This window comes from Sciurus carolinensis, chromosome 9, assembly GCF_902686445.1.
Source record: "Sciurus carolinensis chromosome 9, mSciCar1.2, whole genome shotgun sequence".
Taxonomy (NCBI): domain Eukaryota; kingdom Metazoa; phylum Chordata; class Mammalia; order Rodentia; family Sciuridae; genus Sciurus; species Sciurus carolinensis.
In genome coordinates this window covers 111,617,491-111,633,401 of record NC_062221.1, presented here as the reverse complement: position 1 = coordinate 111,633,401, position 15,911 = coordinate 111,617,491, and the positions used below count along the sequence as shown (strand labels likewise).

General features: G+C 35.0%; 1 protein-coding gene across 13 annotated transcripts in view; it reads left to right on the top strand.

Annotated features, from left to right (window-relative positions):
- The window catches only part of Robo2 (roundabout guidance receptor 2), a 1,215,662-nt gene that overhangs the window by 716,643 nt on the left and 483,108 nt on the right, over window positions 1-15,911 (top strand). For all 13 annotated transcript variants that reach the window (XM_047564678.1, XM_047564674.1, XM_047564667.1 and 10 more), the window contains exon 2: window positions 3,902-4,228. In XM_047564678.1, the coding sequence (XP_047420634.1) occupies window positions 3,902-4,228 (327 nt within the window). The remainder of the gene's footprint in view (window positions 1-3,901; window positions 4,229-15,911) is intronic.

The following is a 15,911-nucleotide window of genomic DNA, read 5'->3' as shown; positions in this document are numbered from 1 at the left end:
TGCAGGAAATATTGTGATTAAGTTGAATGAAATGAGGTGGAACATTTTACTTTGAAACACAGGCGGTGAAATCAACAAGTGTTCTTCTGGGTGCTTTGTCTTCTTTGTTCTATTATGTAATTGAAATCATTTCCTGAAAAGAAAGTTCTGTAATACTCCCCTCCCTGCAAAGGAGTGGTTATTGACTCAACAAAACCAATTAAACCGTATTCATGAATTTTGATTTTTGTACTTCACCTTTGAGAAAGTCAAAGAGCTTAAACCACTCAACTTTTAAAAATTTAAATATTTTTCCAAAACCATTATAAAATCATTGTTTGAGAGTCTCTGAAAAGCAGAAGTAATCCATTATGTAAATTTGAGTACTTAGCATTATTCAAAGATACATCTGCATCTGTGTAGGCTGAATGTTGCAGTTTTGGGATGCTTACATCTAGCCAAGTCAAGTGCTTGGGCTACTCTGAGTCTACTTCTGTATTAAATGATCTGATGCAGGTCTTCTAAGAATTGCACTTTAAAAAGTATAAAAGATACTTGCTGGCTAAATTATAATTAGGTATTCAGGTGATTCATTTCATTGAAACCAACTTTAGAAGATTGTTTTGGAATTAGCCTAGATCAAGTATGCATTCTTTCCTTTCTCTTCCCTTTATTTATTTGAAAAGTTTGGCGTATTCTGGATGAAAGAGCTTATGTTCCTATTCTGCCTCTTCAGGCTTTTTGATTATGAATGTCACATGGCTATATCACAGCGAGTTTTCATAGCAAAAATAAACAGTTTGATGTCATTTATAGGGTCTTCTGATTACTTTCCATTATTTTTCTTTTAATTCAAACTTGACAGGTAGCCCAATTAATAATTGAGAAATAGAGGATGCAGAGTTGATATCAGTTGAATACAAACGGTAGACAGTTATTCTGATACATTGCCATCTTGTCTGTTCATATTGAGTTCTTGAATATTTCTCATTAAATGTCCATAATATTAACATTATATCAAATATCTTCTCATTTGAAATCTGGAAAAGAGGATGTTGTGGTTCTATATCAGAGAAACATAAATTAAAAATGAATTTTTAATGCAAAGTTATAAGCAGAAAAAGCAGGGTCAGAAAACTTTTTCTGTATAGGACCAGGTAGAAAACATTTCTAGCTCCATAGATCAGAGCCTTTCTTTCCTCTTTTAGTCCTCCTCCTTCTCTTCCTTTTCCTATATCTTCTTCATCCTCTTTCTTCTCCTCCCTCTTACTCCCCTGTCCCTCATTATCTTATAAAAACATTTAAAAAATATAAAACCATTCTTAGCTCAGGACATGGAAAAACTGATTAGATCAATGCTTCCCAAACTTTGATATGCATCCACATTCTTGGAGAGTGATTTGGTTAAAATGCAGGTGCAGATTTCATAGGTCTGAGATCCGGCCTAGAATTCTGCATTTCTAATGTGTCTTTATGTGGTGCCTGTGTTGCTGGCCAGAGACCTCAGTTGAATAGCAAGTTTCTTGAGGTTAAACTCTTTTGTTGTACTTCATGTGTTGAACAGCCCCCTGTAATGTTTGGTTTAGAATCCCCAAAGAGTTCTGCCGACAACTCAGCTTTATATTTTTTAACCAGCCCTATTTTGTATTTTATTTAGACAGGGTCTCACTGAGTTTAGTGCCTGGCTGAGGCTAGCTTTGAACTTCTGGCCTCCTGCCTTAGTCTCCTGAGCCACTGGGAGTACAGGGAGTACAGGCATGCACCACCACATCTGGCCTGGTTATTTATATTTTTGAGTTATTATTTATGTGTTCTAGATATACCAGATATACCAAATATATGATTTTTATATTTTTTATTCTATGAGTTTGCTTTCATTTTTTTGATTTTTTCTTTTAAACACATTTTTAAATTGTATGAAGTCCAGTTTGTCTATTTTTATTTCTGTTGCTTATGCTTTTTTTTTTTTTTATTCAAGAAAGCTTTAGCTAACTCAAAGTCATGAAATTTGCTTCTATAATTTCTTCCAATTGCTTGATAGTTTTACTTCTTACACATAGGTGGGAGGTGACCTTTTGAAGTGTTTATAATTGTGGGAATAAAGTCACTACAGGAATATCCTTATGTGACAACACTAAAATCTGTATGTAACATAATTTACCTATGTGCTAATGATAAAATGAGTAAATTTTTCTGTGTGCTTATTGGATATGCTGGATTCTATGTCTATTACTAAAGAGTTTAGATATGTTCCCTTGTTATTTTAATGTTTTATTTAATACAATTTGATCTTGAAGTACCAACATGTTCTTTTGTTTCTATTTCTTTTAACTCTTAGTGGCTCAGGTTTCATTGAAATCAGAAGGAAGTCATTGGTACCTATATTACTACGTTTTCTTTTGCTCTGACAAAGTACTGGTAGTTATATACTTTATATAGAGTCAAGAGACTTACATAGCTCACAGTTATGGTACCTGCATTGACTGGTTCTAATGGGAGCCTCCGGCTACATCACAACATGGCGCATGGCATCATTGTGGGTGTGTTTGTGAGAGAGAAAGATTATGGGACAAGACAGGAAGCCAGAGCCTTTCAGAGGCAGGCTTACTCTTTAATTACAGCTCACCCTTGCAAAAACTAGCTCACTCTACAAATCCAGCATTAATTCCTTCCAAGAAATGGTACCCACACTAACTACCTGCCAGTATGCCCCACCTCTTAAAGGTCTACCCCTTCTCAACAATGCCATACCATGAACAAGTTTCTGAAACAAGGACCTTGGGGTCACAGAATATTCAGACCATAGCAATACCCATCAATTCTTGTTATTATATGGTAACATAAAAAACTCTCTCAGGTGTTCATATTATAATATGCTTTATGATTGCCTTTCTTTTTCTACGTACAGCATCATTTCTTAAGGTTAGATTCTTTTTATTGTTTTAATTTACTATCTAAGTAACTCTTTGTTCTTTTTGCCTCCGTTGCTATCCATCTTCTATAGTGCAAACAAAAGTGTCTAAAACAGAAAATCTTGTCACTGCCCCTTTCCAATCTGTGAGCCACATAGGATAAAGGCACACTCTTTGACATGATATTAATGCCATTTTGTCTCATGCTCAAGACTACTTGTACCTCTACCAGCTCCCTGATTATGAAATGCAGTACATGCATAATCTCATTTCTCTTCCCCTTGCTCATGGTGTTCCTTCAGTCTGTGTGTCTTCTTCCTTCAGTTGACATATTTCCATTCTGCCACCTTTTGTGGAAGAGACCTCTTACTGTGCTCCTATACTGCATTCTTGTACCACCCTAGAATACATTTCATTTTAACATGGTGGCTTATACTTGAGTTCCTCAGATGGATACATCTTGGTTCATGTGCTGCCTCTACTGCTCATTTCACCTACATTCCTGAGCAACTGATACCACTTCCAAAAGTACTTCCTTATGTGCTGTGTTAGTTATATTGTTCATAATTCATTGGCCTCCTTTGTGTTGAAGTGTGATAACCCAGTGCCATCCCAGTTAGTAGTATCTCTGTGTCTCCTAAGTACTTCCCACTTAGCTTTCTTACTCAGTAAGTACTTTGGACAGGAAATTAGTTGTATTCCCCATTTCAACATGTTGGTCCTAAAAGAAAATGTTTTGCTGTCTTTTGCTTTTGCTTGTCAAGATTCATGGAAATGTAACTTATTAGAATAAACATTAACTTATTGCTATGTTGCTTCATTCTACAAAGGAGTTGGGATGACTTATAAACTGCATAAAAATCAAATGCAGGAAGCATAAATAAAGCAACTGTATTCAGTTATTTAACTAAAATGTAAAGGTTCAACTTCATCATTATGAACCTAAGAGAAAAAGGCTGGACAGATCAGGAAATGTTAAAACTTGTCTTCTTCTTCTGTCCTGTTTGTAGGATCTCGACTCCGCCAGGAAGACTTCCCCCCACGGATTGTGGAGCACCCCTCGGATGTCATTGTCTCTAAGGGAGAGCCCACCACTCTAAACTGTAAGGCAGAGGGCCGACCAACGCCCACCATTGAATGGTACAAGGATGGTGAGCGGGTGGAGACTGACAAGGATGATCCCCGGTCCCACAGGATGCTTCTGCCCAGCGGATCCTTATTCTTCTTGCGCATCGTGCATGGGCGCAGAAGTAAACCTGATGAAGGGAGCTATGTCTGTGTTGCCAGGAACTATCTTGGAGAAGCTGTGAGTCGAAACGCATCTCTGGAGGTGGCATGTAAGTGAACATAATGAACTTTGTATGCACATTGCCTTTATCATTAGGAAGTTTTGATTGTTTCTCATAGATGCTTAATACTTTCAAAGAATCAATGTACTACCTAATTTTACTTTGGTGACTCCAAAGAAATCTGGTTAAAATAATATCAGTTTAGGTATTGCAACATATTTGTTGATATTAGATCAATGTGGAGATTGTTCTCATGTTAAAGAAATGTGGTGATACATGATGCTGCCCATATTTAAAATTTGAATTATTATTAATGGGAAATATACTCAAGTATTAAAGTTGACTATGTTAAAATTGAAATTATAGTGTGACATGACATCTAATTCAAGGTGTAAATTCAATACCATACCTATTTCTGATACATGTATATTATTTGTGTACATATGATATATAAACTGATAAACTATTTAGAGGTTTTATATACACACACACATATACATATATGTACAAAACCTCTGAATAGTTAATCAGACAACTTTAAAAGCAGCATGTTCTCTTATTCCCTGGATTATCTTAATTCTTTCAGTTCCAGGGGGAATTCTGGGCCCATTACCCTAGATATAGAAGGGGAAATGCCCCAAGAACAGCAATTATATTTTATTTTTTGTACCAAAATTCATGGAAGAAGAGAGATACTTTCTGTGGGGACCAAATGTTTACATATAGGAGAGTCTCCCAGTTTTACTCAGTCTTTATAATCAGCAATACCTAAGAACTTGCCTGCTTATGACATTTTAAAATACATGTGTATATTCATTAGATAACCCAAATAACAGTGGTAAGTCAAGATATCAGTGTTTTGCATCTATTTGAACATTGACTCTGTGTATTCACTAACTGCATTAATTGTTTTCTATAACAAATTAGAATTTATGATTTTTTTTTCTGGTTTGCAGGCAAGAATTTGGGATCTTAATTTAAATATAACCATAAAATTTTATTAGCAAGATATCTATTCTTTGGAATAATTTTATATAGAATGAATTGTGAAGAAGATGGTGATGACTTTTAGTAGAAAAAGTTGTACTCTTCAAATTTCTGGTTTTAAAGTAGATCTTCAGAGAGAAGGGAATTGAGGGATATCATTTTTTGTAGAATTGGGCTGGGAGTGCTGAATAATAGCTCTTGGTCCAATGTCTTTAATTAAAGTTGGTCATTGTAATCAATCACTTGCTTCATGGTATCCCACTAGATTACAAAGGTTGTATGTAAGTGTATTCAAAATTTTTTAAAAAATATAGCATCGTCTTTACACATGAGAGCATCTTTTGGTAAAGAAAATCTTACCATTTCTTATTCTGCTGTCCCAGTGAAAGCTATTGTTCTTAACCCTCCAGTACTCTGATTTATAGTTTCTACCATGAAACCCAGTGATGCTTAAAGCATGTCACTCCAAATGGAAAAGATTACACAAATTCCAAGACCTAGTTTCTTTTGCATGAAAACCTTGAGCTATGAACAATAGAATCTTAACTAGCAATGCCATTTTGCATTGGACAACAGTTATTTTTTTTCAAAAAAAAATGAGATCACAAAAAATATACATGTAGTTTAGTGAGATATATAAACATGCAGTTTTAGTGGAATATACAAACAAAACCTCAAGAATACAAGCATTCCTAACTTTTCCATTTGTAATTTTTTTTTTTTTTTTATGATACTGGGATTAAACCCAGGGGTTGTTCTGCCACTGAGCTATATCCTCAACCCTTTCCTTTTATTTTGAGATCAGATCTTAATAAGTTGCCCAGGTTGGCCTCAATCTTGTGATCCTCCTATCTCTGGCTCTCAAGTAGCTGGTGTTACAGGTGTGAGCCAACACTCCCAGCTCCATTTTTATCTTATTATTTCTGGAATGTTTCACACGTATTAAAATATTTCAATGTAAAATTCTATTGATATCTTTCCCCTGCTGACCCTTTTTGGTAAATATGACTGGCATTATTTTCCTATTTTGTAGGTTAAAAAAAATAATAAAGTCTATGATGACTTAATGACCAAGACGCAAACTATAAGCTAATGGGAAATCTAAGACCAGATTCTGAACCTTCTAATTTTTAAGTTGAGGGGGATGTTCTACATAAGAAGAAACACTGTCAGTGGCATTTGACATAAATGAAAATTAAGAAGTTTTTAAACAATTTTTTTCTTGTTTCTACTTAGCAGTGAATAACTGTTTTAAATCCTTAACTAATTTTGCTTCCCGAATTGTTTATCTAAACTACCATTTTATTGTTGCGCACTTACCGACTTTTTTTTTTTTCTTGAGTCTTGGCTTTGCTAAAAGTGCTCCCAACACACATGCATGTTTTATTTTTATTTCATCTAAAAGGATTACTGTCTTTCCTAATTGCATCATTAATAATAAATCAAACTGTTTTAGGAGGAAAAAATTTAAACCATGATTCTTTTTCATGTAACTTGACAGTAGCGTTTTTTATTTTGAAATAAATGAGCTGTAGAAATGCTTGAATCACTTATGATCTAGGGAGGAAAACAAGAAGGCTTCCAAATTGGATTTAGTTAGTGAATAAAATCCTTTCTTCTAATGCCATGTCCGTTCATGCCATTCGAGGCAACACAAGATCAAATAATATTCATTTATACGTTCCTCAGTGCTTTCCATGAGCTCATCAGTCTTCTTTCTCTCTTTTTTTATGTAGTAAGCATATTATGTATTAAAACATATTATGCATTACATCATAAATCTTATGTATTAAAACGTATTAATAAGGAAGTTTGGGTCAATGCATTGTGATTTTTTGATACCTGTTGGTAATTGTACCATTAACTGAAGATTATATCATTGTTTTGCCTTTATGTTTTGTACCATTTGACTAAATGCTCAGTCATGGTGAATTTTAGGTCCTTATCTGTTAATGGAATGTGGATAACCTCTAAAAGAGTTTGGTGTGTAGTAAAGAAGAAGAGTTATTCCAGTCTATTCTCAAAGAGCACACAATCTACTTGGAATAACAAACATGTAAATATATCATTACAAGGAATGAAATGAACAAACCATAAAACCCATTATAGAGACAATTAAAAGATAGTATGGGAACCCAGAGAGGAAAATATGTAATTCTTCTTAGAAGAATTATTTTAAGACAGGATTCTGGCTGATACCTACAAACATTTAAAGAAAAAAAAATAAGAAAAATTCTAAGAGGATATATTATTCGAGTTCTGACTTGAAGTTTAGGTGAAACTTAACCTAAACTGGGATATAACCTAAAGTGCAAGATCATCCTGGTAGATAAAATAGAAGCATAAAAGAACACTAGGTATTTGAAAAACTTCAGGGGACTTGCTATGAAGTTGGTGAGCGGGATGAGTTGGGAAGGTAGGCATAAGCTGATTCACAAAATGCAGACTTTTTTGTTATGAGCAAGGAGAGTCTTTAAAAACCAGTCAATGATGATATTAAAGGGACAATGACCAAAGTCCAAGAGGAGTTAAGCAGCTGTCAAATAACTCAGAGAAGAGTTGATCTTAGATTTTAAATTGAAAACAGTAAAGACACTTAAGGATTATAAGTCATATCATTTTGTGATAAATTTGGAAAGATGGAGTGTGTTTCCCAGATATTTGTTTCTGCTGACTGCATATGTAGTGCTCCTATCCATAGGAACAGGATATGATAAAATAACCAGTGGAGACAAGAGATAGTGGTCAACTTTGACTGTATGGTTTGGCATGACAAGGATATGTCAAGGTAAAAATTTCTCACCTTTCAACAAAGAACAAAATTTTTGAGTTGAGAGAAGTCTTTCCCAGGTAGAAGCTGAAGATATTAGAGTAGGAAAAGTCACAGTGATTTTCCAGGCAAGCCATGTATTTGGGAAACTGGTGGACATCACTGCTGTGGACACCTGGATTTAATGGTAGGCAAAGAAAACAAGGACCAGTGCAGGGGACTCAGGCTCAGAAGAGGTGATAGGATATGGACAATGATGTGACAAGAAAAACCAAATGCTTTAAGAAAGTACTTGGTGAACTCTACCAAGTATCATGTACCAAGAAAGCACCTGAAAACTCTAGCACTGGAGACAGGTCACAGCAGTTGAAGGTGGAGTTGGAGTAGCAAATGATGTCTGTTCTTTCAAGGATGCAACTTGGAATGTGGTGTGTGGAAACTAGGGTACCTCAACATCTGCAATTGCCTTGAGAAGTTGGATAGTTTTGTGTTGTAGGGGCTTGTGGTCTACGTTGTAGAGTGTTTAGAAGCATCTTTGGACTTTGTCCATAAGATGCCAGTAAGATTTTGCCCCAACCACAGTTGGGACAACCCAAAATGTTGGCAGATATTGTAAAATCTTCAGACAAGAACCACTGATCTAGGTGTATGCAAATGGTATGACTCTACTTCATGTACAACCAAAGAACCAATAGTTGCACTCCAGTTGTGTACGATGAATCTAATTTTTTTAAAAAAGGGTGCACTATTACTAGCAGACAAAACTTGTCACAGCTTTTACTTTGAAATGATTATTGAGGGAAAAAAAAAAAAAAAAGCACCATGGAAAAACACATGGCTCTCTTTGCTTCACTTTTGTAATTTCCTAATTATAAAAATATTGAAATTCCCTGAAGTACAAAATGTGACATTTCATTGTCTTGATTGGCCAAGTGAAAATCAGCCTGTTCTTTCCTTATACCATATTTATATACTTTTTGATTTTCCTTTGATAGATAGTTTTGTGTCATGGAACAATACCATGAAGAAAAATATTTTTCAGGCTAATCATTGCAATGGAGATTTGAATTGCTTACCTCTTTATTGCTTCCCCCGCCCCCCCACCTTGGTTTGCATGAAATAAAAAGCAATGCAGAAAGTGCTTTTCAAGTCACTTGAACTCAAGAAAGATCTTTGGGCAAACTGCAATATTTAAATAGAAAAAACAAGAGTTGCAGGCTCCATAAGCAAGGGGGCTGGCACTGAAGAAGTTAATATGCAGTGGTCTGATGGGACCACCAGGAAAGTCCTGGCTGGCTGGGGCAGATAGGGTTTCAGCTCCAAACAAGTGCTCTGGTATATGGAGCAGGAAGGAGCACAAGGGGCCCTCACAGGGTGCGGCTGCCCTGGATACAGCCCAGTCAGTGGCAGCCTCTAGAGATAGCAGCTGTAGCCCCAGGTGGTAAATATATGACAGCAGCTTGATCTATCGACCAGGGGAAGAGGGGTTCTGGCCTAAATGAAAATTCATGAAAAATTGATGAAGTCCCCAGATTATTTTTTCTGTTTCCTTTTCTCAACACTATGCCAGCGCAGAGAGGAGAGATTAAATGAGGTACTGAATGTGTTCGTGGCAGGAGGTTGTGGTTCAAGGGTTAGGGGTCACATAGAAACCGATCTTTTTTTTTCCCCCCTCTGTCCTTACTTCTAAAACAAAACACAAGAACTTTTCAGGTTAGTTGTGATTCTCATTTGCTTTGCTTTGATTAATAAAATGGCTAACTATTCCAAAGTTAGCTTTTGGTAGACTATAAAAGATAGAACAAGCATGAGTCTTAATTCAATTGGGGAATAAGAAATAAATTGAATTTCATGACCATAGGGTGATTTCTTTCTTTTATTTTCTCCTTACTTCCTTTTTTTTTCCCCTATTTTCTTCCTTTCTTTTGGTATCAAGGCTCATGCTGCAAGAAAGTCATTTAGAGAAGGAATAGGTCTTGCATTATTTATAGGTCACAGATTGCTAGAATAGCAAAGCTACAGAACACTGTACCAACATAATGATCCTGTTTGCTTTAAATCCAAAATGAAATTGATGTTTTATCTGTACAAGGAATAGAAGTTACAGAAGTAGACTGACTTTAGTGTGAGAGGGCAGAGGTGGCGTTGAAAATGAACATAAGGTAAATAGATTTCTTGATGTTTTCAAGTTGATAAATATGCAAATTTTTATGTTTTTATTTTATTTTGGCTATAGATAAGTTTTTTCTAGACAATAACTTTATTCTTTATAGAGATATAAGATACATTTCAAAAAGGCTAAGCCATGGAGAGTTTTTAAAAAATTACTTTATTGAGATAATCATTCACATACCGTATCTTTTACCCACTTAAAGTATACCATTTAATATTCTTTAGCGTATTCACAAAGTCCTGTAACTAATACTGAAATCTAACTTAGAACATTTCAGTTTATCTCAAAAGAAACACTGTACCCATTCCCAGTCAATTCACATTTTTCTAATTTTCTCTCTTGCATATTTCATATATGGAATCATACAATCTATGTCTTTTATTACTGAGTTCTTTCCCTTGGTATTAAGGCATTCAAGAATCATCTCTGTTGTGGCATGTAGCAGTACTTCATTCCTTTTAATTGCTGAGTAGTATTCCACAGTATTAGCTTATCCATTCATCAGTTAGCAGACATTTAGGTTGTTTCTATATTTGCCTATTATGAATAATGTTGCTATAATTATTTTTGAGTAAGTTTTTATGTGGACATGTGACTTCATCATTCCTTTTTATTTTTTTTTTTTTCTGCGTTAACAGGGATTGAACCCAGGAGTGCTTTACCACTGAGCTACATCACCAGCCATTTTTATTTCTGATTTTAAACAAGGTCTAGCTAAGTTTCCTGGACTGACTTTGAACATGATTCTTCTGTGTCAGCCTTCTAAGTAGTGGTGATTATGGGCATGTACCACCATGCCTGATTGATAGGGTTTTATTTGGATATTCTCTTGGGTATAAATCTAAGAGAAATTGCTGACTCATATGAAACTAATTAGTTTTGCAAGGGATTCATGTGTAGTTTTAAAATGTAGATTAAATTATGTTTATTAGTGTCATTGAATTATCTATATCCAACTTCCCTCTTGTGTGAAGCAGACAAGAACATCTCCAGTGTTTGGTAAATGTTAGTGAATGACTTCTGTGGTGGCCTCCCTGTGTCATGTCCATAAGTTAAGATTCAATTAATTAAAAATATCAAATGATTAATTATGTGGAAACATTGAATGTCCACAAAATTTCTATTTTTTTCTTTGACTTACTCATTAAAGTAGGTAAAATTGATGGAATAAATCCTTGAGTAACTTCTACTAGACTATTTTAACTAAGTTGGATAATCTTCCTATTTACATCTTTACTTAGTTTTATTTGTTCTGAAAGTGGACAGTTTTCTGTCTCCTACGGAGATGAATTATCTTTGCTGAGAATAACTGACATGATATTTTCCATACCCAGGTTACTTTTCCTTACGATATTTTAAGGTTTTTACCTTTTACTTGGGTGGCATAGAATAAGATAGTAGGCGTGATTATAACAGATGTTCATTAAGGAAGGTCAGGAATGGGAAGAGAACCAGTCACCACTATTCTTCCTCAAAACACAAAACATGTCAGCGAACATAGCCTGTAATGTGCCTATGTGGCCTTAAACTGAACTGGAGCTTGTATTTACAGATTTTGACCAAAAAGAATATAGGAGCAACTGACTTTTTTCCACTCCTTGCATTTTTAAAAATGTCAGGGGAGATTTCAGAAATTTTAGTGGTGTTGTGGAAGATGTGGAAAGATACACAAGCAACTGAAAAACTTTCATAGCTCAAGGTAGTTTGTATAAGAATTGGAATGTGCTCCTTGGACTATTTTGTAATCATGCCTTCTAACTTCTTGATATTTTATTAAATGTTTTCAAATATGGTCTTTCCTATGATTTTCATAAATAAAGGAATAAAAGTTGCTATAAATAAGGAACAAGCTTGAACTAATGCTCTGTTTTTTAAGTATAATGCTGTATTTTCATATCAGATTACTTTCAACTGGTTTAATTAACTGCTTCTAAACCCTCTCTCAATATAACACTGAAGTTGTCATTTATTGACAAGTAGTCTAAATTAACTGATTCTGGCGAAAGCACATAAATGAAGTGAAATCTTGATGTCTTCTAGCTTTCAGCAGTTTATTCCCGTAAAAGGTATAAGCCTGACCTCTGCAATCATAAATTCTAGAATGACAGAATAGCATAGTGATGCAAAGAAGATACGAAGACAAAACATGTTGAGGTCTGCTTTGATTCCGAAATCTAGAAATCATTGTAACTAAAGTTAGGAAAAAAAATGACTCAATGTTTTGGAGGGTTTCCCACTATTAAACCTTTGATTTTTAGAGTGTACACACAAGTTGATTTTACTGAAAATGTATACAGAGTGACCCCATACATGGGAAATGTACTTTTGTGCAACAACTCACATGCTTTTCTTGCGAGACTTGTGTTTCAACAAGATGACAGTTTCCAATTTTCCTTTGCTAAATTGAATTTTTCTGATAATTACAATACAGATCCTTCCATCCTGCAGCACCCCCACAAGGTTTCTATAATTATTTGAAGGAGGTTGTGCTTCTTTCATGTATGAGTCAGTGTGAATGATAAGCTCTTCAAAAATATGAAAAAACATGGAAGTGGAGAAGTTTGTTCCACTCTGGACATTTTTTTCCTATGTAGAAGTCTGTGAAAGTCTGTAATGTAATTGCTAGGGAATGAGGTTCAGTAACAGTATTGACATGATCTCACCAGTATACAATATTGCAATTGGGTTTTCTCTGAAGGAGATTTCCAAAGGTGAGGCCATTCCCATTCACCCATTTCCTAATTAGGATATCTTTATCAACTGGAGAAAATGCAAGGAAGAATTATAAGACAGGCAGGTGTTTTGATAGTGTGACAGATAAACAAGTTGGGACCCTGGTGAGCCCCGACTGGATTTTTTCTGTTTGCTTTCTTTATGTTCTTATTCCTTTTTTCTCTTTTCTTTGCAAAAGCATATGGCACCCCAAAAAACCCTTTGGTCACTTGTCATTGGTTACTCTAAGCCAGTCATAAAATTGGCCATCAAAAGTCCAGTGAGCAAGGATATCAGGCGGGCTTACAGACAGCAAGAACTTTTTGATTGGTTGCCACATGGAGTAACATCACAAATTTGGGACTGGTAATTGGGCTTATGTTACCATCCAGTGGAGGAGGAATGTCCTACACATATACATTTTTCTGGATATCAGGCATTCTCAGTTACACAAATACTTCTTAGTACTTATGAATTCAATAATTATTTTTTGTGTGTGTTGTTATATAACATTTAAGTGTAGACCAAGATTTTGGAACAAACTTTGTAGTGGGAGAGACAGAGGATAAAAATAATGTGAAAACACGATGTTACTCTTTCTATAAGGTATATTTGACATAAATAATTTTATATGTCTATAAATCTATATTCCATGTTTTCTTTTTTATGCTTTCTCTTTTTATTCATATTGAATGAGGACAATTAATGTTTTTCCTTGAATCAATTTCAAGGAAACAACTATGTGTTTTAGATGTTAGTAGTAGAAAGGATTTTAAGGTGTCCATGCTTCCAGTGGTGCTTGTATTACATGGGGTAACTTCAAGTGATAGCTAATATTCCACTCTGACATAAGGGCAGGCCTTCAGACAGGGCATACCACACAAATGGAAAGGAGTAGTCATGAAATGTTTTCAGATGAATCAGAGCAAAGGATACCCTTAGAAAACTGGAAAGAAGTATAAAGGCAAACCTGAGGTTGTATTTGATAAGGTTTGGAAGAAAAAAAATATATTAGTTTAATTGGAGAATTTATATAGTAGAGTACAGGGAAGTAACTTAGATAGAGAGGTAGACTGGGAGGGACTAAACATTATCCTGGAACACTCAGGAAACACCTTTTGATTTGGGCTTGTTATCTGGAAATGAAGTATGAAAGGAGATATGTAAAACATAGTGTGAGGTAGTTTGGAGTAAGGAAGAGTATAGAGCGGTGTTATGGTTTAGATATGATGTATCTCCCCAAAACTCATGTGTGAAACAATGCAAGAATGTTTAGAGATGAAATGATTAAATTATGAGAAATATGACCTAATCAGTGGATTAATCCACCAATGTGAATTAACTGGACAGTAACTATAGGCTAGTAAGGTGTGGTGCAGGAGGTAGGTCAATGGGGTACACCTTTAGGTTTTATATTCTGTCCCTGGTGAGCAGTCCTTTCCTTCTGATTTCTGGCTGTCATGTCCTGAACTGCTTTCTTTTGCCACACCCTCCACCATGATGTTCTGCTCCACCTCAGGCTCAGAGCTATGGAATCAGCTGACCATGGACTGAACCTCTTAAACCATGAGCCAAAGTACACTTTTTTCTCTTTTAATGTTGTTCTTGTCAGGTTTTTTGGTCACAGCAACAAAAAATTGACCAAAATAGGGAGGAAGAACTTATACATGTTAAGATAGGACTAAATAAATTGATGAATTGAGTCCATATTGGGAAAAAAGGAGAATTGACAGTATTCTTAAATATGAATTTGTAGCTCAAGAGAAGATATGAATTTAGAGTGCTAAATTTTTGTGCAATACCTTCTCACTGCTGGGTACTCAGAGAGGTGTTACAATTCAGATACTTGAAACAGACCAAGAATTGATCAATGGGAATACAGCTTCAGCTTTGCAAGATGATATTGCAGAGAACTCTTGCACAGCAAGGTGAGTATACTTAACAGTACTGAACCTGAAATTTCAAAATGGTTTAGAAGGTCTATTTTATGGTATTTTTGCCCAAACTAAAAACAAACCAAAACAAGATGTGACTCATGTCATCCAAGAGTGTTGAATGGGATGTACAGAATGTGGTCACAGCAAGCCAACCTGGGCCAGGAGGTGTTGCCTTGCTGGGTGAATACAGAGGAGCAAGAAGCTGACTTTGGCAGAGTGGTGGAACAGGTGAGATAATTTCTATAGGCAGAGAGTCAGTAATAATCATTGGTGTTTGGTGAGTACCAGGCTCTGTGTTTTACACTCATTGTTTTTCAGTTCTCAAAATACCTGTAAAATTTGGTTAATATTATTTTCTCTATGTTATATCTGAGACATAAAAATAACTTGCCAATTTTTACACAGAAATTAGAGAGGGTTCAACTCAGACAGACCTGGCTCTCAAGCCTGTGGTCTTAATCACTATGCTAAGCATCCTCAACGATTACTTTAAACAAACAAACAAAATCATTTGGTACTTAGAAGAAATCGTTAGTGTTTGTTTCCAGTATTTTAGCCAGAGATCATTATGCAATTGTGTATAAATGATAATGATGCTGGACTAGATAAAATATGAAGCATTATTTTGGTGCTACAATTCTGTGATTCATGGGCTATTGAAGGGAAAAAACAACAGATAGAGTACAGATAGAGTAATCTTTTCTATTTTTTTATTTAGTTATATATTGACATTTGAGAGCTCATTAGTTTATTCAAGTAATTTGATTTTCTCTGTACAGTTCCTAGTTGTCAAATATCAGTATCAGGAAAATCCATCACTTTCAGTTCTTATTGACATGTTTGCAGGCCAAAGCAGCTTGGAGATTAAGAATCCAATTTATAAGATGAGTCATCTATCATTTAATATCTAAAGATAACTTGACTAAATTTATATAAAAAAGGAGGATGATAATAGCAATGATACTCTAAATATTTTTAGAGTTTTCTGAGGCCACCTTCAGGTGTATTATTTCATAGCTACATGTATTTGTAGACATTTGCTGACTTTGATAGTTTCTAAATTCAATACATACTATCAATAACATTGGTCAATTTGGTTTTTAAATTACTATAGTTATGTAGTTTTAAAATTTAAATAAATGAATCAAAGGA